Source organism: Nerophis ophidion, linkage group LG18 (assembly GCF_033978795.1).
Source record: "Nerophis ophidion isolate RoL-2023_Sa linkage group LG18, RoL_Noph_v1.0, whole genome shotgun sequence".
Lineage (NCBI taxonomy): Eukaryota > Metazoa > Chordata > Actinopteri > Syngnathiformes > Syngnathidae > Nerophis > Nerophis ophidion.
Genome location: NC_084628.1, coordinates 43,805,346 through 43,827,845, shown reverse-complemented (window position 1 = coordinate 43,827,845; position 22,500 = coordinate 43,805,346). Strand labels below are relative to the sequence as shown.

The 22,500-nt window shown below is 38.9% G+C and overlaps 2 protein-coding genes across 3 annotated transcripts in view; one reads left to right on the top strand and one right to left on the bottom strand.

Moving 5' to 3' along the window:
* The window catches only part of LOC133537234 (caspase a-like), a 27,869-nt gene extending 7,193 nt beyond the window's left edge, over positions 1-20,676 (bottom strand). Inside the window, exons 1-3 of one of the 2 annotated variants that reach the window (XM_061878179.1) lie at positions 20,519-20,676; positions 6,403-6,678; positions 1,017-1,084 (exon numbers count right to left, since the gene is read on the bottom strand). In XM_061878179.1, coding sequence (XP_061734163.1) covers positions 1,017-1,084; positions 6,403-6,678; positions 20,519-20,525 — 351 coding nt within the window. In that variant the 5' untranslated portion in view covers positions 20,526-20,676. The remainder of the gene's footprint in view (positions 1-1,016; positions 1,085-6,402; positions 6,679-20,518) is intronic. The other variant, XM_061878180.1, reaches the window with a different exon arrangement.
* LOC133537324 (syntaxin-1A-like) overlaps positions 1-22,500 on the top strand; it is a 191,845-nt gene that overhangs the window by 107,133 nt on the left and 62,212 nt on the right. Inside the window, exon 4 of the mRNA XM_061878357.1 lies at positions 20,961-21,035. Coding sequence (XP_061734341.1) covers positions 20,961-21,035 — 75 coding nt within the window. The remainder of the gene's footprint in view (positions 1-20,960; positions 21,036-22,500) is intronic.

Here is a 22,500-nt window from a genome sequence, read left to right as displayed (position 1 = left end):
AGTAGGTGGCAGCAGGTAAAATTCGGAATGTGTCGGGTGAAACGAGGATGGTTTGTTGTGTTCCCAATGTGCAGACCACAGCGGGAGACAGCGTGAAGGTTAAAAAGTATGTAATGCTTAAACCAAAAATAACCAAAAACAAAAGGAAAAGGCATTGAAGCTTAGGGAAGGCTTGGGGAAGTAAAACTGAACTGGCTACAAAGTAAACAGAAAACAAAATGCTGGACGACAGCAAAAACTTACGGCGTCCACAAAGTACATCCGAACATGACATGACATGACAATCAACAATATCCACACAAAGAAGGACAGCAACAACTTAAATAGCCTTGCTTGCTAACACAAAGCAGGTGCGGGGAAAAGCGCTCAAAGGAAGACATGAAACTGCTACAGGAAAATACCAAAAAACTCAAGTCAGGGCGTGATGTGGCAGCCGGTAGCTAATTGCATTGTAGATGTCGGAAACAGCAGGATGCAGTGTGCAGGTAAAAAGGTATCTAATGCTTAAACAAAAAATAAACAAAAGGTGAGTGCCCCTAAGAAAAGGCACTGAAGCTTAAGGAAGGCTATACAGAATGAAACTAAAACTGAACTGGCTACAAAGGAAAACAGAATGCTGGACGACAGCAAAGACTTACTGTGGAGCAAAGACGTAGTACATCCGAACATGACATGACAATCAACAATGTCCCCACAAAGAAGTATAAAAAACACTGAAGTATCCAAATTTACTGTCGATTGAATCCTTCCGCCCGATTGTAGCTGAGATAGGCGCCAGCGCCCCCCGCGACCCCGAACGGGAATAAGCGGCAGAAAATGGATGGATGGATGAATTTTTTTTTTTTAATGATTTCTGCTGGTGGTGTGCCTCCGCATTTTTTTGACGCAAAAAATGTGCCTTGGCACAAAAAAAGGTTGAAAAGCACTGCTCTACAGTATAAGGTGTCTAATTAGGTGTGAGTTGAATTAGGCATGATTCTCCTGTCACAGGCCCCTTATCTGCGGCGTAACAACACCTTTTCATCCTTATTCTTCCGAGTCGTGGAAATTTTGCTCGACGAGCTGCCGTCCGCCCCAGCTGCGTCTGAAAAGTAAAAACACATTTGTTGACAATTGATGTTCCTTCAGTTGTATTTCTTTATACGTCTTCCTTTATTGAGTTTAGTAAGACTGAACGTATAAACGTCACAGAAGTATAGCGTCTATTGTGAATTACATATTGTGTGTTACATAAATGAAAGGTTTAGTGGTAATACACACAGCAACCATTGCGCACATGTGGGTCAACACAACTAAACCAAAGGTGTAGCTTAATCGCCCTCTGCTGGTCAAATTTTGCGCTGCATGTATTCAAGTAGTTTTGCTCACCGGAGTTAAAGAGCCCAAAACAACACGACCACGAATACAAATAAATCAGCACTTTTAATACATTCATACTTTGTTGTCTAGTACGATTTTCGCAATTAATTTTTTTCAGGGTCGATAGAACCTTCTTTTTCTACATTTTTTCTTCTTTCCTCTGTTGAGGGCCGTCGCATTTTTTTTCGCTCCCTTCTTCTCCCTGCTTGTTCTTTCTTTTGTCATGTCTACACTTTTTTGAAGCCTCTTTCTTTGTGCTGTCCTCCAAATCTAAACATCAGACATGGAAATGACCAGCTGGACTCTCGACTCAATTAACAAAATCTTTTCGACGAGCCTGGCTGCCCTGATGGAACCATTGCTGGGGGGTGTGTGGGAGACCTCTGGGATAAATGGAGAATCATGTGCCTCTCAGTCCTTTCCATGGGGGACGTGGAAGACATCTACCTATTTGGAACCGTGATCTCGGGGCACCAGCTGATTGGGCTGGGCATTGCTCTGGTGTATCGTCAAATTCGTAAGACGATGGCAGCCACTCAAGGGGCCCAAAGGCTGTTCGTCGTAATGGAAGGTTTGGACTGGGCTGTGGGATCACAGACTGGGGCGATTTCTGAACTGAATCGCAAGATGGATCACATTAGGGAAAATCTGGTTGAAACTGAAAAATTGGATATGAGGGCCAGCATGGACGAATAGAACAGACAAGCCATTGTAATCTCTGCTCACGGAAAAACTAAAATTTTAATCTACGATTTGACTCCCTCGAATGGCCTTGACGTAGGAGCAGGCTGTTCTGAAAACACCCCAGAGGACGCCTCAATGATGGACGCTTTTGACCTCCCTCCCTCCCTCCTCAACGACACCGATTGTCGAACTTTTGCTTGCATGCAGAACGACTCCAGGCCTATGGACACTGCATCAACAAACCCGAGATAATGGGCATACACACACACACACACACACACACACACACACACACACACACACACACACACACACACACACCCCACTTCACCAAAAATTGGATATGAGGGCCAGCATGGACGAATAGAACAGACAAGGCATTGTAATGTCTGCTCACGGAAAAACTAAAATTTGAATCTATGATTTGACTCCCTCGAATGGCCTTGACGTAGGAGCAGGCTGTTCTGAAAACATCCCCGAGGACACCTCAATGATGGACGCTTTTGACCTCCCTCCCTCCCTCCTCAACGACACCGATTGTCGAACTTTTGCTTGCATGCAGAACGACTCCAGGCCTATGGACACTGCATCAACAAACCCGAGATAATGGGCATACACACACACACACACACACACACACACACACACCCCACTTCACCAAAAATTGGATATGAGGGCCAGCATGGACGAATAGAACAGACAAGCCATTGTAATGTCTGCTCACGGAAAAACTAAAATTTGAATCTACGATTTGACTCCCTCGAATGGCCTTGACGTAGGAGCAGGCTGTTCTGAAAACATCCCCGAGGACACCTCAATGATGGACGCTTTTGACCTCCTTCCCTCCCTCCTCAACGACACCGATTGTCGAACTTTTGCTTGCATGCAGAACGACCCCAGGCCTATGGACACTGCATCAACAAACCCGACATAATGGGCATACACACACACACACACACACACACACCCACTCCACTTCACCAAAAATTGGATATGAGGGCCAGCATGGACGAATAGAACAGACAAGCCATTGTAATGTCTGCTCACGGAAAAACTAACATTTGAATCTACGATTTGACTCCCTCGAATGGCCTTGACGTAGGAGCAGGCTGTTCTGAAAACATCCCCGAGGACACCTCAATGATGGACGCTTTTGACCTCCTTCCCTCCCTCCTCAACGACACCGATTGTCGAACTTTTGCTTGCATGCAGAACGACCCCAGGCCTATGGACACTGCATCAACAAACCCGAGATAATGGGCATACACACACACACACACACACACACACACACACACACACACACACACCCACTCCACTTCACCAAAAATTGGATATGAGGGCCAGCATGGACGAATAGAACAGACAAGCCATTGTAATGTCTGCTCACAGAAAAACTAAAATTTGAATCTACGATTTGACTCCCTCGAATGGCCTTGACGTAGGAGCAGGCTGTTCTGTAAACATCCCTGAGGACACCTCAATGATGGACGCTTTTGACCTCCCTCCCTCCCTCCTCAACGACACTGATTGTCGAACTTTTGCTTGCATGCAGAACGACCCCAGGCCTATGGACACTGCATCAACAAACCCAAGATAATGGGCATATACACACACACACACACACCCACCCCACTTCACCACCGCTCGATTCCCCTTCGGGGTGATGGACGGCTGGCAGCGCGTCATTGCAGCAGTCGACCTCCAGGCGCCCCGACTCCCTCGCCCCCTGTTGCGAGTTGTCGTGATTATATGTAACATGTTTGCGGCGATATGGCGTAGTGGGTAGAGCGGCCGTGCCAGAAACCTGAGGGTTGCAGTTTCGCTTCCCACCTATGGACATCAAAGTCGCTGCCGTTGTGTCCTTGGGCAGGACACTTCACCCTTTTCCCCCGGTGCCGCTCACACCGGTGAATGAATGATTGGTGGTGGTCGGAGGGGCCGTTGGCGCAAACTGGCAGCCACGCTTCCGTCAGTCTACCCCAGGGCAGCTGTGGCTACTGATGTAGCTTACCACCACCAGGTGTGAATGAATGATGGGTTCCCCCTTCTCTGTGAGCGCTTTGAGTATCTAACAATAGAAAAGCGCGATATAAGTCTAATCCATTATTATTATTATTATTATTATTGTGTGCATGGCATGGAGGTTTTTTCCCACTCCATACTGGGCGCCTTTAGGAGCCCAGTCTAGATTGTATTTTTTACTCATCTTTTCCCCCAGCGTTTTCCGTTTTTCTCACATTTTACGGGGTGCCTCGTGGCGACCCATCAGCGTTCCTGTTCTGTAACCCTGTACACTGTTTGTTTGTCTCGTCTTGAACGGGTTTGTGCTGAAAACATAGTGTTGTTGTACTTGTTGCAATGAGAATAAAGACCTATCCTGTCCTACTTACCCACTGCTGCTTCATTGTGAGCCAACCTGTTTTCAATGGTTTCATTACGCCGATTTGGGTGTTTTTTTGGCAGACCAAATTACAAGCTTTGGTTCTAATTTGTAATTTGGTTGTAATTTGGTTCTTGTGTCATCCTTTTGTGTTTCCCTCTTGTTTTCATGTGTTATTATCCTTTTTTGCCTTTTGGTCCGGGACCCTTTGGGACTGTGTGACAAGGGGTGGCACTTGCGTGACCTCTGTGGTGCTGTTTTTGTGGACTTCTGGATCTGCCTCCCGGGAGCATTTTGGCCATGGAGACCAGCTGCTGGGTGTCTGCCACACCGGAGTCTGTTTAAAGGGACTGGAGGAGATGCGGGTGAGGGGACAGGGCTTCGGAGCTAGCACTGAGCGCTGGGATAGAGAGACTTGGCGGTGTCTTGGCTGGGTGAGCAGGTGTCGGACACCTCAGTCACCTTGGACGTATCCTCGCTCATCCATGCGGACTGGACACTGGCCGAGAGTGGAGTCGGCTGTCTTGGTTGCTTTGTTGGGTCTGCTCCTGTCTCTGGCCATGCTCCCTCCACCCCAGCGGACGATGCCGTGGAACACCGCAGAAGCCACCACAGTGGATATGTTTCTTTTATTTTTTATTCATAGCTGTATGTAGAAGTGTCTGGTTGTATCTGCTGCTTTAATGTCTTTAATGTCCTCTGTGTTCTTTGATGTTTGATGTTTCCCTCTTACACACATGGAAGAGGGATGTGTACTATGGCTATGAGTTGTTTTTTTCCCTTGGCCTCAGTCTGCACCCCCTCTGCAGGGCCCAGGCTAAGACCGATTTTTATATTTATTTTATTTTAATCTTCTATTTTTTTCTCCCATCCCCCCCACCCCCTTGTTTACCTGTATCTCATCTTTTTTGTAAGGGGCGCTGGAAGCCGGCAGACCCGTCAGCGATCCTGTTCTGTCTCCCTGTAATGTTTGTCTGATCTTGAATGGGATTGTGCTGAAAATTTAAATTTTGCTGACGGAATGAATAAAGTACTATCTATCTATCTATCTATCTATCTATCTATCTATCTATCTATCTATCTATCTATCTATCTATCTATCTATCTATCTATCTATCTATCTATCTATCTATCTATCTTCAGTTGTCAACAATTGCATCAACAGAGAAATGGACATTTAAACAGTGTAGGTGTGACTTAGTAGGATATGTACAGCCAGCAGAGAACATAGTCAGTTCACATAGCATAAGAACAAGTATATACATTAGAAGTACATTTGATTATTTACATTAGGTTATTTATAATCCGGGGAGATGTGATGTGAATGGAGGAGGGTGTTAGTAAAGTGTTGAAGTTGCCTGGAGGTGTTGTTTTAGAGCGCTTTTGAAGGAATATAGAGATGCACTTACTTTTCCACCTGTTGGGAGTGCATTCCACATTGACGTGGCATAGAAAGTGTGTGTACGGTATTAGCTTTCACTGCTATGCTGATGACACCCAACTCTACATGCCCCTAAAGCTGACCAACACGCCGGACTGTAGTCAGTTGGAAGCGTGTCTTAATGAAATCAAACAATGGATGGCTGATTATCGGTCCTGCTAGACACAGACCTCTATTTAATAATTTGTCTGATCTTGAATGGGATTGTGCTGAAAATTTCAATTTTCCTGAAGGAACTCTCCTGACGGAATCAATAAAGTACTATCTAATCTAATCTAATCTAATTTCGGCCGCCACCTGTCCAGCCCTGGCTTATACGATATTACTCTTACTATATGCCCCACTTCAATGCTTTGCTAAGTTTACACACCTTTACTAGGCTAACTAGGTCAAAAATGACGAGTTATGAAAAGTTGTAGGTGTTTTAGCACAAATATTTCAAGTTGAATGTGTTGAAATACAAACAAGTCTTTAATTAGTCTCGTTGAAACTAAAAAAAAAAATGCATTCAACTTACTTTGTAGTACAAACTCACCTTTAAATGACTGAGTGGGGAGGCCCAATTTCTTAATAAGCTCTGGGTCATGTTTTTTAAGGTAATTGATCATCTTCCAGCTTGCATCATCACCTTTGTTCCTCACCGTGTCAATCAGGGTACGAGCCTTGTCTCGTCTGATTAGGTTCCCCTCAAGAAGGGCATCACACTCCCCGTCATTCAGAACTTTGTTGAGCAAAAGATCGTCCAGAATACTTTTCAATACTGCCAGGGATACGCTGGCCACAAAGTCTGGCCTCACTTTGAAAAGTTCCTCTGTAAAAAAACAAAAAACAAAGCACAATAACTTTACGCATCAAATATGTTCCTGCGGATCAGCATCCATTAATAGATAGATAGATAGATAGATAGATAGTACTTTATTAATTCCCTCAGGAGAGTTCCTTCAGGAAAATTAAAATTCCAGCTGCAGTGTACAGAGTTGAGATCAATTTAAAAAAAGAGTAAAAAGTAAATAATGGGGGTTTAAAAGGAAACAAAATAGAGAAATATTACAAAAAGAATAAAAACAATGGGAATAACCATACAACAGTAAAATAAGAATATAACAAGAGAAAGTAGGCAGTAGTGAGCATGTTTTGAAAACGTATTGCACTGTTATTGTTAATGACCTGGGTTTCCACATTTTCTGAGCCAAGGCACATTTTTTTGCATCGAAAAAATGCGGAGTCACACCACCAGCAGACATCATTAAAAAACAAAATTCAGTTGACAGTAAAAAGTCGTTGTCGGAATTGTTGGATATGACTTTAAAGCATAAGCAAGCATGCATGACTATAGCTCTTGTCTCAAAGTAGGTGTACTGTCACCACCTGTCACATCACACCCTGACTTATTTGCACTTTGCTCTTTTCCTGTGTGTAGTCTTTTACTTCTTGTCTTGCACTCCTATTTTGGTGGCTTTTTCTCTTTTTTTGGTATTTTCCTGTTGCAGTTTCACGTCTTCCTTTGAGCGATATTTCCCGCATCTACTTTGTTTTAGCACTCAAGAATATTTCAGTTGTTTTTATCTTTCTTTGTGGGGACATTGTTGATTGTCATGTCACGTTCAGATGTACTTTGGGGACGCCATCTTTGCTGCACAGTAAGTCTTTGCTGTCGTCCAGCATTCTGTTTTTGTTGACTTTGTAGCCAGTTCAGTTTTAGTTTCGTTCTGCATAGCCTTGTTATGGTATTGCAGAAGGGGTGACGGCAGACTGTCACCAGGGGGCAGTAATGTACAAAGATTTACTATATATATATATAGTAAACTCTCCCACTGCGTGGCGCAGTGGAAGAGTGGCCGTACGCAACCCAAAGGTCCCTGGTTCAAGCCCCACATAGTAACAACCTCGTCACGTCCGTTGTGTCCTGAGCAGGTAACTTCACCCTTGCTCCTGATGGGTGCTGGTTAGCGCCTTGCATGGCAGCTCCCTCCATCAGTGTGTGAATGTGTGTGTGAACGGGTGAATGTGGAAGTAGTGTCAAAGCACTTTGAGTACCTTGAAGGTAGAAAAGTGCTATACAAGTACAACCCATTTATCATTTATTTATTATAAATAAATAAAATAATACTTTACAATACTAATAAACTATAGAATGGTGTGTGACTATGTGTGTAGATTAGCTGTTAAGTGTTACCGTAAATGTTGAATGAGGAGCGAAGGAACGAGGCAGTCCATGGGGCATGCAGGGGATCCGGAGCGAGAGAGAGTCGTGGGTCGAGCGATGAGTCGAGGACTGAAGGAGGCAGTCAAAAAAACTATGAAGCGCAGGGGAGACAGGGAAGATCCGGGAGCACCAGATGCACAGCTTGACTCGGTGATGCACACAGGGAAGGTAAAGATGATTATACTCTGGCGCCGGCATGCCAGGTTGTCCAGGCTTATGAAGGCAGCTCCGTCATTACCGTCAGGTGTGAAGATTGCCCGTGATTGATTGCAGCTGCAGGGCGGAGACGCGCGCGGCTCGTCCGTGGATGTGCGCGCCCGTGGGTGTGCCCCAAGGTGCGCACAGACGGATGAGCGGCGTTGGCAGTAGTCTGAGCCGTAACAAGCCTTCCCTAAGCTTCAATGCCTTTTCTCAGGGGCACACACCTTTTGTTTATTTTTGATTTAAGCATTAGGCAACTTTTTACCTTCACACTGCCTTCCGCTGTTTCCGACATCTACAAAGCAAATAGCTACCGGCTGCCACCTACTGATATGGAAGAGTATTACACGGTTACTCTGCCGAGCTCTAGACAGCACTGACACTCAACACGTGTGTGAATGGGTGAATGTGGAAATAGTGTCAAAGCGCTTTGAGTATGTTGAAGGAAGAAAAGCGCTATATAAGTATAACTCATCTACCATTTATTTTCCGGACCATAGGGCGCACCGTATTTTTAGGCGCACTGCCCATGAGCGGGTCTAGTCAGGTCTATTTTCATACAGTAGGCGCAACGGATTAAAAGGCGCATTAAAGGAGTCATTATCATTTTTTTTCTAAATGTAAAAGACTTCCTTGTGGTCAACATAACATGTACTGGTGGTCCTTTGGTCAAAATGTTGCATAGATGATGTTTTACACATCATCTTCAAGTCACTTTCTGACAGTCACTACAGACATACTTGTCAACCTTGAGACCTCCCTCGATTTTGGTTCCATCCGACCACATGACATTCTCCCAATCCTCTGCGTTGGAGCTCTACGCATCCTTGATGTTTGCGTACAGCAGGTCCAAGATCTTACTTCCTCTGGTGTGGCAGTTGACGTACTGAGTGGAGTTGGGTAGTGATTTGTCCATAGGTACGTGGTTAAAGTCCCCTGAGATGAGGATGAGGGCTTTCGGGTGCTGGGTTTGTAGTCTGGCTATGGAGCTGTGGATGACGTCACTGGCAGCTCAATCCATCAAAGACCAAGGAGCTGGTCATTGACTTTGGGAGGTCGAGTCCACGGTCACAACCTATTGTGGACGAGGGAGTTGAGGTACAGACCGTGGACTCATTCAAGTACCTCGGGACAATAAGCTGGACTAGACTGTTAACACGGACCACCAGTACAAGAAAGGACAGAGCAGGCTGTACTTCCTAGGGAGACTGCACTCCTTCAACATTTGTAAAAACAACTCCTGTGGATGTACTACCAGTCTGTGGTTGCCAGTGTTCTGTTCTACATGGTAGTGTGCTGGGGGGGCAGTACATCTAAGGACAGCTCCAGACTTGAGAAACTGATCAGGCGGGCCGGTTCTACAATGGGAATGAAACTGGACTCACTGGTGACGGTGGCAGAGAAGACTGTTGACAAACTAGTGAGCATCCTGGATGATGCCAGTCACCCTCTGCATAGTGTTATCAGTAGCCAGAGGAGCCTGTTCAGTTCTAGACTGCTTCATCCCAAGTGCAGGACTAATAGACTCAAAAACTCCTTTGTCCCACACGCCATTAGATTGTACAACTCCTCTCTGGGACGGGGGGCGGGGGGGTACTAGGATGACAGGGGATGCAAAACAATAACAGTGCAATACTTTTTCATAACATGGTCACTACTGCCTATTTTGTCTTGTTGTAGTCTTATTTTACTGTTATATTGTTATTCCCATTGTTGCTTTTTAGTTTTTATTCTTATTGTAATATTTCTATTTTTTGTTTCCATTTAAACCCCCATTATTTACTTTTTACTTTTATTTAAATTGATCTCAACTCTGTACACTGCTGCTGGAATTTTAATTTTCCTGAAGGAATCAATAAAGTACTATCCATCTATCTATCTATCTATTATTATAACATGCGGAATCTCCCTGGGCAAATAATATGGTCTGAGTCCTCTTTATTCGGGTCACAGTGGCGCTCTTTTATTGTAATTTGACCGTATATATCTTGCTGTGACTTCCTGATGGTTAAATAAAACAGAGAATTTGCGGTGATTTTATTTTCACTTCTGTTGTAAAGTACAGATTAAGTTAGTACAAAGTCTTTTTTGTGAAAACTGCAAGATATCATGTTAAATCTTAAGATATCATGTTAAACGATAGAAAAGCATTCTGTGACAACGAGCTAAAACGAAAAAAACAGACACACATGTCCGTGCGCGTACACTCTTGAACCCACCGAAGAATAAAAACCCACTGACCAATTATCTAATTTGCTCAAAGTTGCTTTAAATAATGATTGGAATTTACAAGTTATTCCAAATTAGGGATGCACCGATTAATCGGTAACCGAATATATTCGGCCGAATATGGCAAAAAAAGCCACATTCGGCCTTCGGTGGAATGAGTTAAGAACAAGGCCGAATAGTGGCGTGTGACGCAATTTTTTGACGCGGTGACGCAATCAACCAACGTGCAGTGACGTTGGGATATGTTGTGTACCTGTATAAGTGTATGAGGTTACAAGCACACACTTATTGAGATTTAGTGGGGCCTCTGTTTACATTATTAGCCTGTTGTGTAGGCTACCTGTATAAGTGTATGAGGTTACAAGCACACACTTAATTGAGATTTACTTGAGCCTTCTGTTTACATTATTAGCATATCTACTGTGGCTAAGCAGACTTTTGCCAAAAGGACAATAATTCATTTGTTGTGGGTTTATCCACTTTAATACACTTTATTTTTTTTTTTGGAATGCATGTTTTGTTTGAATGCCTAATATAAATGAAAAACTGTGCTTTTTTTTGAAAGGCAAAGACTACTGGAATATTAAAAAAATGTCAATATTCAATAAAAAAATACTTTATTTGAAAAACATGTCTAAATATTTATTCTAGGCTATTTATGCAATATTTTAAAAATTGTGAAAACTGCATTCATTATTCGGTATTCGGCCTTTGGCCAAGCGTTTAAATTTTATTCCGCTTTGGCTTCGGCCACAAATTTTCATTTCAGTACATCCCTATTCCAAATTTATATACAAAATGAAATACACAAAAACAAAGAGCTACCACTCTACCACCATCAACACTGTTTGAAAGCACACAAACCTAAAAACACAAATATAGTAAAATGCACACACTGCGACACAACGAGTGTGTGTGTGTGTGAGTGTGTATATATGTGTGTGTGTGTATATATGTGTGTGTGTGTATGTGTGTACATGTGTGTGTGCTATTTGCACAAGTCGCAGTTCCATGTTCCTGCCCTTGCTTTTTGGATTTGCCTTCTGCCAAAATTCAGACACTGTTCATGAAACCAGCTGTCGCACTGGATCTGTAAAATGGAGCAGGCCAAGACAGAATCTTTATCTGATGTGCGGAAACAGACAATCATTGCTCTGGGGTCTTGGGGAAAAAAAAGTGTGAATGTATTGCAAAATCATGTTATTATTGAAAGCAAATAATGGCTCTGTGTTTTGTTTTCTTCAGTGATCATACATGTGTATATGCATGCAAATGTGATTCTCTGATTGTATTGCCTTAACTGTGTGTGAGGTGGTATTGTGTGTATGAAGATGTGTGTGAGTGGTGATTTGTCCGAGCTCAATAGATCCCAGGTCATGTGACCTATTGACCCCATACAGTGCAACTTGATAGTCCGATATGGCCTATTGGAGATACACCTCTTATATTTCAATTTCAATGCTTTACATATTTTATATGAATATATCTCTCTAAATATTAGCATTTTAGCTCAATAGCTTCCAGGTCATGTGACCTATTGACCCCAAACATTGCAGAATAATAGTCCTATAAGGGCTAGTGGAGATACACCTCTTAGATTTCTATTTCAATGCTTTACATATTTTATATGAATTAATTACTGTAAATATGAGCTTTTTAGCTCAATAGCTTCCAGGTCATGTGACCTATTGACCCCAAATAGTGCAGGATGATAGTCCTATATGTGTTGGTTGAGATACATCTCTTATATGTCAATTTCCATGCTTTATCTCTTTAAAAATGAGTGTTTTTGCTCAATAGCTTCCAGGTCATGTGACTTATTGATCCCCAAACATTGCAGGATAATAGTCTTATAAGGGCTACTGGAGATACACCTCTTGTATTTCTATTTCAATGCTTTGCATATTTTATATGAATTTTTCTCCTTAAATATGAGCTTTTTAGCTCAATAGCTTCCAGGTCATGTGACCTATTGACCCCTAATAGTGCAGGATGATAGTCCTATATGTGTTGGTTGAGATACACCTCTTATATTTCAATTTCTATGCTTTACATATTTTATATGAATTTTTCTCCTTAAATATTAACTTTTTAGCTCAATAGCTCCCAGTTCATGTGACTTATTGACCCCAAACATTGCAGGATAATAGTCCTATAAGGGCTATTGGAGATACACCTCTTATATTTCAATTTCCATGCTTTACATATTTTATATGAATTTATCTCTTTAAAAATTAGCGTTTCTGCTCAATAGCTTCCAGGTCATGTGACCTATTGACCCCAAACATTGCAGGATAATAGTCCTATAAGGGCTACTGGAGATACACCTTTTGTATTTCTATTTCAATGCTTTACATATTTTATATGAATTTTTCTCCTTAAATATTAACTTTTTTAGCTCAATAGCTCCCAGGTCATGTGACCTATTGACCCCAAACATTGCAGGATAATAGTCCTATAAGGGCTATTGGAGATACACCTCCTATATTTCTATTTCAATGCTTTACATATTTTATATGAATTAATTACTGTAAATATGAGCTTTTTAGCTCAATAGCTTCCAGGTCATGTGACCTATTGACCCCAGATAGTGCAGGATGATAGTCCTATATGTGTTGGTTGAGATACATCTCTTATATTTCAATTTCCATGCTTTACATATTTTATATGAATTTATCTCTTTAAAAATTTGCGTTTTTGCTCAATAGCTTCCAGGTCATGTGACCTATTGACCCCAAACATTGCAGGATAATAGTCCTATAAGGGCTACTGGAGATACACCTCTTATATTTCTATTTCAATGCTTTACATATTTTATATGAATTTATTACTGTAAATATGAGCTTTTTAGCTCAATCGCCTCCAGGTCATGTGACCTATTGACCCCAAATAGTGCAGGATGATAGTCCTATATGTGTTGGTTGAGATACACCTATTATATTTCAATTTCCATGCTTTATCTCTTTAAAATTTAGCGTTTTTGCTCAATAGCTTCCAGGTCATGTGACTTATTGACCCCAAACATTGCAGGATAATAGTCCTATAAGGGCTACTGGAGATACACCTCTTGTATTTCCATTTCAATGCTTTACATATTTTATATGAATTTATCTCTTTAAAAATTAGTGTTTTTGCTCAATAGCTTCCAGGTCATGTGAACTATTGACCCCAAACATTGCAGGATAATAGTCCTATAAGGGCTATTAGAGATACACCTCCTATATTTCTATTTCAATGCTTTACATATTTTATATGAATTAATTACTGTAAATATGAGCTTTTTAGCTCAATAGCTTCCAGGTCATGTGACCTATTGACCCCAGATAGTGCAGGATGATAGTCCTATATGTGTTGGTTGAGATACATCTCTTATATTTCAATTTCCATGCTTTACATATTTTATATGAATTTATCTCTTTAAAAATTTGCGTTTTTGCTCAATAGCTTCCAGGTCATGTGACCTATTGACCCCAAACATTGCAGGATAATAGTCCTATAAGGGCTACTGGAGATACACCTCTTATATTTCTATTTCAATGCTTTACATATTTTATATGAATTTATTACTGTAAATATGAGCTTTTTAGCTCAATCGCCTCCAGGTCATGTGACCTATTGACCCCAAATAGTGCAGGATGATAGTCCTATATGTGTTGGTTGAGATACACCTATTATATTTCAATTTCCATGCTTTATCTCTTTAAAATTTAGCGTTTTTGCTCAATAGCTTCCAGGTCATGTGACTTATTGACCCCAAACATTGCAGGATAATAGTCCTATAAGGGCTACTGGAGATACACCTCTTGTATTTCTATTTCAATGCTTTACATATTTTATATGAATTTATCTCTTTAAAAATTAGTGTTTTTGCTCAATAGCTTCCAGGTCATGTGAACTATTGACCCCAAACATTGCAGGATAATAGTCCTATAAGGGCTATTGGAGATACACCTCCTATATTTCTATTTCAATGCTTTACATATTTTATATGAATTTATTACTGTAAATATGAGCTTTTCAGCTCAATAGCTTCCAGGTCATGTGACCTATTGACCCCAAATAGTGCAGGATAATAGTCCTATAAGGGCTACTGGAGATACACCTCTTATATTTCTATTTCAATGCTTTACATATTTTATAGGAATTTTTCTCCTTAAATATTAACTTTTTAGCTCAATAGCTTCCAGGTCATGTGACCTATGGACCCCAAACATTGCAGGATAATAGTCCTATAAGGGATACTGGAGATACACCTCTTATATTTCTATTTCAATGCTTTACATATTTTATATGAATTTATTACTGTAAATATGAACTTTTTAGCTCAATAGCTCCCAGGTCATGTGACTTATTGACCCCAAACATTGCAGGATAATAGTCCTATAAGGGCTACTGGAGATACACCTCTTGTATTTCTATTTCAATGCTTTGCATATTTTATATGAATTTTTCTCCTTAAATATTAGCATTTTAGCTCAATAGCTTCCAGGTCATGTGACCTATTGACCTCTAATAGTGCAGGATGATAGTCCTATATGTGTTGGTTGAGATACACCTCTTATATTTCAATTTCTATGCTTTACATATTTTATATGAATTTTTCTCCTTAAATATTAACTTTTTAGCTCAATAGCTCCCAGTTCATGTGACTTATTGACCCCAAACATTGCAGGATAATAGTCCTATAAGGGCTATTGGAGATACACCTCTTATATTTCAATTTCCATGCTTTACATATTTTATATGAATTTATCTCTTTAAAAATTAGCGTTTCTGCTCAATAGCTTCCAGGTCATGTGACCTATTGACCCCAAACATTGCAGGATAATAGTCCTATAAGGGCTACTGGAGATACACCTTTTGTATTTCTATTTCAATGCTTTACATATTTTATATGAATTTTTCTCCTTAAATATTAACTTTTTTAGCTCAATAGCTCCCAGGTCATGTGACCTATTGACCCCAAACATTGCAGGATAATAGTCCTATAAGGGCTATTGGAGATACACCTCCTATATTTCTATTTCAATGCTTTACATATTTTATATGAATTAATTACTGTAAATATGAGCTTTTTAGCTCAATAGCTTCCAGGTCATGTGACCTATTGACCCCAGATAGTGCAGGATGATAGTCCTATATGTGTTGGTTGAGATACATCTCTTATATTTCAATTTCCATGCTTTACATATTTTATATGAATTTATCTCTTTAAAAATTTGCGTTTTTGCTCAATAGCTTCCAGGTCATGTGACCTATTGACCCCAAACATTGCAGGATAATAGTCCTATAAGGGCTACTGGAGATACACCTCTTATATTTCTATTTCAATGCTTTACATATTTTATATGAATTTATTACTGTAAATATGAGCTTTTTAGCTCAATCGCCTCCAGGTCATGTGACCTATTGACCCCAAATAGTGCAGGATGATAGTCCTATATGTGTTGGTTGAGATACACCTATTATATTTCAATTTCCATGCTTTATCTCTTTAAAATTTAGCGTTTTTGCTCAATAGCTTCCAGGTCATGTGACTTATTGACCCCAAACATTGCAGGATAATAGTCCTATAAGGACTACTGGAGATACACCTCTTGTATTTCTATTTCAATGCTTTACATATTTTATATGAATTTATCTCTTTAAAAATTAGTGTTTTTGCTCAATAGCTTCCAGGTCATGTGAACTATTGACCCCAAACATTGCAGGATAATAGTCCTATAAGGGCTATTGGAGATACACCTCCTATATTTCTATTTCAATGCTTTACATATTTTATATGAATTTATTACTGTAAATATGAGCTTTTCAGCTCAATAGCTTCCAGGTCATGTGACCTATTGACCCCAAATAGTGCAGGATAATAGTCCTATAAGGGCTACTGGAGATACACCTCTTATATTTCTATTTCAATGCTTTACATATTTTATAGGAATTTTTCTCCTTAAATATTAACTTTTTAGCTCAATAGCTTCCAGGTCATGTGACCTATGGACCCCAAACATTGCAGGATAATAGTCCTATAAGGGATACTGGAGATACACCTCTTATATTTCTATTTCAATGCTTTACATATTTTATATGAATTTATTACTGTAAATATGAACTTTTTAGCTAAATAGCTCCCAGGTCATGTGACTTATTGACCCCAAACATTGCAGGATAATAGTCCTATAAGGGCTACTGGAGATACACCTCTTGTATTTCTATTTCAATGCTTTGCATATTTTATATGAATTTTTCTCCTTAAATATTAGCATTTTAGCTCAATAGCTTCCAGGTCATGTGACCTATTGACCCCTAATAGTGCAGGATGATAGTCCTATATGTGTTGGTTGAGATACACCTCTTATATTTCAATTTCTATGCTTTACATATTTTATATGAATTTTTCTCCTTAAATATTAACTTTTTAGCTCAATAGCTCCCAGTTCATGTGACTTATTGACCCCAAACATTGCAGGATAATAGTCCTATAAGGGCTATTGGAGATACACCTCTTATATTTCAATTTCCATGCTTTACATATTTTATATGAATTTATCTCTTTAAAAATTTGCGTTTCTGCTCAATAGCTTCCAGGTCATGTGACCTATTGACCCCAAATAGTGCATGATGATAGTCCTATATGTGTTGGTTGAGATACACCTCTTATATGTCAATTTCCATGCTTTACATATTTTATATGAATTTATCTCTTTAAAAATGAGCGTTTTTGCTCAATAGCTTCCAGGTCATGTGACCTATTGACCCCAAACATTGCAGGATAATAGTCCTATAAGGGCTATTGGAGATACACCTTTTGTATTTCTATTTCAATGCTTTACATATTTTATATGAATTTATTACTGTAAATATGAGCTTTTTAGCTCAATAGCTTCCAGGTCATGTGACCTATTGACCCCTAATAGTGCAGGATGATAGTCCTATATGTGGTGGTTGAGATACACCTCTTATATTTCAATTTCTATGCTTTACATATTTTATATGAATTTTTCTCCTTAAATATTAACTTTTTAGCTCAATAGCTCCCAGTTCATGTGACTTATTGACCCCAAACATTGCAGGATAATAGTCCTATAAGGGCTATTGGAGATACACCTCTTATATTTCAATTTCCATGCTTTACATATTTTATATGAATTTATCTCTTTAAAAATTTGCGTTTCTGCTCAATAGCTTCCAGGTCATGTGACCTATTGACCCCAAATAGTGCATGATGATAGTCCTATATGTGTTGGTTGAGATACACCTCTTATATGTCAATTTCCATGCTTTACATATTTTATATGAATTTATCTCTTTAAAAATGAGCGTTTTTGCTCAATAGCTTCCAGGTCATGTGACCTATTGACCCCAAACATTGCAGGATAATAGTCCTATAAGGGCTATTGGAGATACACCTCCTATATTTCTATTTCAATGCTTTACATATTTTATATGAATTTATTACTGTAAATATGAGCTTTTTAGCTCAATAGCTTCCAGGTCATGTGACCTATTGACCCCAAATAGTGCAGGATGATAGTCCTATATGTGTTGGTTGAGATACATCTCTTATATGTCAATTTCCATGCTTTATCTCTTTAAAAATGAGTGTTTTTGCTCAATAGCTTCCAGGTCATGTGACTTATTGATCCCCAAACATTGCAGGATAATAGTCTTATAAGGGCTACTGGAGATACACCTCTTGTATTTCTATTTCAATGCTTTGCATATTTTATATGAATTTTTCTCCTTAAATATGAGCTTTTTAGCTCAATAGCTTCCAGGTCATGTGACCTATTGACCCCTAATAGTGCAGGATGATAGTCCTATATGTGTTGGTTGAGATACACCTCTTATATTTCAATTTCTATGCTTTACATATTTTATATGAATTTTTCTCCTTAAATATTAACTTTTTAGCTCAATAGCTCCCAGTTCATGTGACTTATTGACCCCAAACATTGCAGGATAATAGTCCTATAAGGGCTATTGGAGATACACCTCTTATATTTCAATTTCCATGCTTTACATATTTTATATGAATTTATCTCTTTAAAAATTAGCGTTTCTGCTCAATAGCTTCCAGGTCATGTGACCTATTGACCCCAAACATTGCAGGATAATAGTCCTATAAGGGCTACTGGAGATACACCTTTTGTATTTCTATTTCAATGCTTTACATATTTTATATGAATTTTTCTCCTTAAATATTAACTTTTTTAGCTCAATAGCTCCCAGGTCATGTGACCTATTGACCCCAAACATTGCAGGATAATAGTCCTATAAGGGCTATTGGAGATACACCTCCTATATTTCTATTTCAATGCTTTACATATTTTATATGAATTAATTACTGTAAATATGAGCTTTTTAGCTCAATAGCTTCCAGGTCATGTGACCTATTGACCCCAGATAGTGCAGGATGATAGTCCTATATGTGTTGGTTGAGATACATCTCTTATATTTCAATTTCCATGCTTTACATATTTTATATGAATTTATCTCTTTAAAAATTTGCGTTTTTGCTCAATAGCTTCCAGGTCATGTGACCTATTGACCCCAAACATTGCAGGATAATAGTCCTATAAGGGCTACTGGAGATACACCTCTTATATTTCTATTTCAATGCTTTACATATTTTATATGAATTTTTCTCCTTAAATATTAGCATTTTAGCTCAATAGCTCCCAGGTCATGTGACCTATTAACCCCAAACATTGCAGGATAATAGTCCTATAAGGGCTATTGGAGATACACCTTTTGTATTTCTATTTCAATGCTTTACATATTTTATATGAATTTATTACTGTAAATATGAACTTTTTAGCTCAATAGCTTCCAGGTCATGTGACCTATTGACCCCAAACATTGCAGGATAATAGTCCTATAAGGGCTATTGGAGATACACCTCCTATATTTCTATTTCAATGCTTTACATATTTTATATGAATTTATTACTGTAAATATGAGCTTTTTAGCTCAATAGCTTCCAGGTCATGTGACCTATTGACCCCAAATAGTGCAGGATGATAGTCCTATATGTGTTGGTTGAGATACACCTCTTATATGTCAATTTCCATGCTTTATCTCTTTAAAAATGAGCGTTTTTGCTCAATAGCTTCCAGGTCATGTGACTTATTGACCCCAAATAGTGCAGGATAATAGTCCTATAAGGGCTATTGGAGATACACCTCTTGTTTCTCTATTTCAATGCTTTACATATTTTATATGAATTTTTCTCCTTAAATATTAGCATTTTAGCTCAATAGCTCCCAGGTCATGTGACCTATTAACCCCAAACATTGCAGGATAATAGTCCTATAAGGGCTATTGGAGATACACCTTTTGTATTTCTATTTCAATGCTTTACATATTTCATATGAATTTATTACTGTAAATATGAACTTTTTAGCTCAATAGCTTCCAGGTCATGTGACCTATTGACCCCAAACATTGCAGGATAATAGTCCTATAAGGGCTACTGGAGATACACCTCTTATATTTCTATTTCAATGCTTTACATATTTTATATGAATTTGTCTCTTTAAAAATGAGCGTTTTTTGCTCAATTACCGTAATGTCTAACGTATAGGCACATTTGAAATTCAAGTGCGGCTGGCTTGACGGCAGTTAAATAAAACAGAGAATTTGCAGTGGTTTTATTTTCACTTCTATTGTAAAGTACAGATTAAGTTAGTACAAAGTATTTTTTGCGAAAACTGGAAGATATCATGTTAAATCCTAAGATATCATGTTGAATGATGGAAAAGCATTCTGTGAAAGCACCCATTATCCATCCATTTACTACCGCCTGTCCCGTTATCACATTATAATTATCGTAAACAATAGGCTCGTCTTTTCTTTGTGTCTTAACATCTGGACATCTTGCTCAGGGTAAAAAGTCGTTTAGGCTCGGGGGGAAAAAATTTGCAAAATGCAGCTGACGTCCAGGAAGGACAAAGTGAAAGTAAACTTGGGAAATCACAAACATACAAAAAGTCAAGAAAGTAAAAAGGAGACTTACCTGCCATTGCTCAGGTGTGTTTTAGAAGCTGAATGAGTTGTCGTGTTGAGAAAAGTGTTTATCTGTGTGGACAATCTTTGACACTCCTTCCAAGAAGAAGAAAGATCACTTTTTATGTCATGCTTGCATAACATACAGGTGGGCTGTTAGTAACGATCTGTTCAATTAGGATCACAGTAGACACTATTAGGCAGGGGTGTCAAACGTAAGGCCCAGTGTTGAAGTTGGCTGGAGGTGTTGTTTTAGAGCGCTTTTGAAGGAATAGAGATGCACTTACTTTTCCACCTGTTGGGAGTACATTCCACATTGATGTGGCATAGAAAGAGTTTGTTTGTGCTTTGCAGGTGGAAGCCAAGCATGCTTCATCCTTTTTATCAAGTAAATCTTTTTTCCGTGTGACGACGTCTCTTACGTCGGTGTCTCGTCCCGCTTTCTTCCCCAGAAACTAAAGCTGACCTGGAGGATCTGATGGCAGACATCAAGAAACTGGCCAACAAAGTGCGCTCCAAACTAAAGAGTGAGTTCCATTTATTTTTCCCGCTTTTGCTCTAACTGGATTCAAACACGATCGATTTGTAATAAAAATACAAAAAAACAGTAACAAATGACTAGGGATGCACCGAAATGAAAATTTGTGGCCGAAGCCGAATAAAATTTAAACGCTTGGCCAAAAGCCGAATACTGAATAATGAATGAAGTTTTTCACAACTTTTTTATATTGCATAAATAGCCTAGAATAAATATTTAGACATTTTTTTCAAATAAAGTAATTTTTTATTGAATAATGACATATTTTTAATACTCCAGTAGCCTTTGCTTTTCAAAAAAAGCACAAAGTTTTTCATTTATATTAGGCCTTCAAACAAAACATGCATTCCAAAAAAAAAATAAAGTGCATTAAAGTGGATAAACCCACAACAAATGAATTATTGTCCTTTTGGCAAAAGTCTGCTTAGCCACAGTAGATATGCTAATAATGTAAACAGAAGGCTCAAGTAAATCTCAATTAAGTGTGTGCTTGTAACCTCATACACTTATACAGGTAGCCTACACAACAGGCTAATAATGTAAACAGAGGCCCCACTAAATCTCAATAAGTGTGTGCTTGTAACCTCATACACTTATACAGGTACACAACATATCCCAACGTCACTGCACGTTGGTTGATTGCGTCACCGCGTCAAAAAATTGCGTCACACGCCACTATTCGGCCTTGTTCTTAACTCATTCCACCGAAGGCCGAATGTGGCTTTTTTTGCCATATTCGGACGAATATATTCAGTTACCGATTAATCGGTGCATCCCTACAAATGACAGATATTTCACGAATAATCCCAATCCGTCTAAATATACCAAATGTTTGAATATTTGCACGTGGAGATAAAAGCCTCCCAGAGACAAGTTTTGCAGCCTTTTAGTTACATGCTGGTAGCTTTTATTTTGGAGAGTGTCAAATGATTGCAGTAAAGCTATTTGTTTGTTTCTTTCATAAATAATACATAAAACATTGTTAATTCAATAACCAATGAGCCAAGTTAAAAACATTACATTTTATTTGGCTCTGAAAAGAGTCTAAATTAAAAAAAAAAAAAAATGGCAGACTGATAAATGATTAGTGATTAGTGCGAGTATGAAATCAATAATAGATGTTTTTTGGTACAGAAAGCAACACAGGGACACAAATAGACATTAAATCACACGTTTGTTTTTCTTTTCTTTTGAGATAATGATTATGTATTTAATGTTTGTTTAGTTTTTCTTATTTTGACATGATTATTTATGTATTTAATACTTGTTTACTTCTTTGTTTTCTTTTGAGATAATGATTATTTATGTATATATTTGTTTACTTCTTTTCTTTTGAGATAATTATTTATTTAATCTTTGTTTACTTGTTTCTTTTGAGAAAATGATTATGTATTTAATATTTGTTTACTTCCTTTTTTTTCTTTTGAGATAATGATTGTTTTTAGTATTTGTTT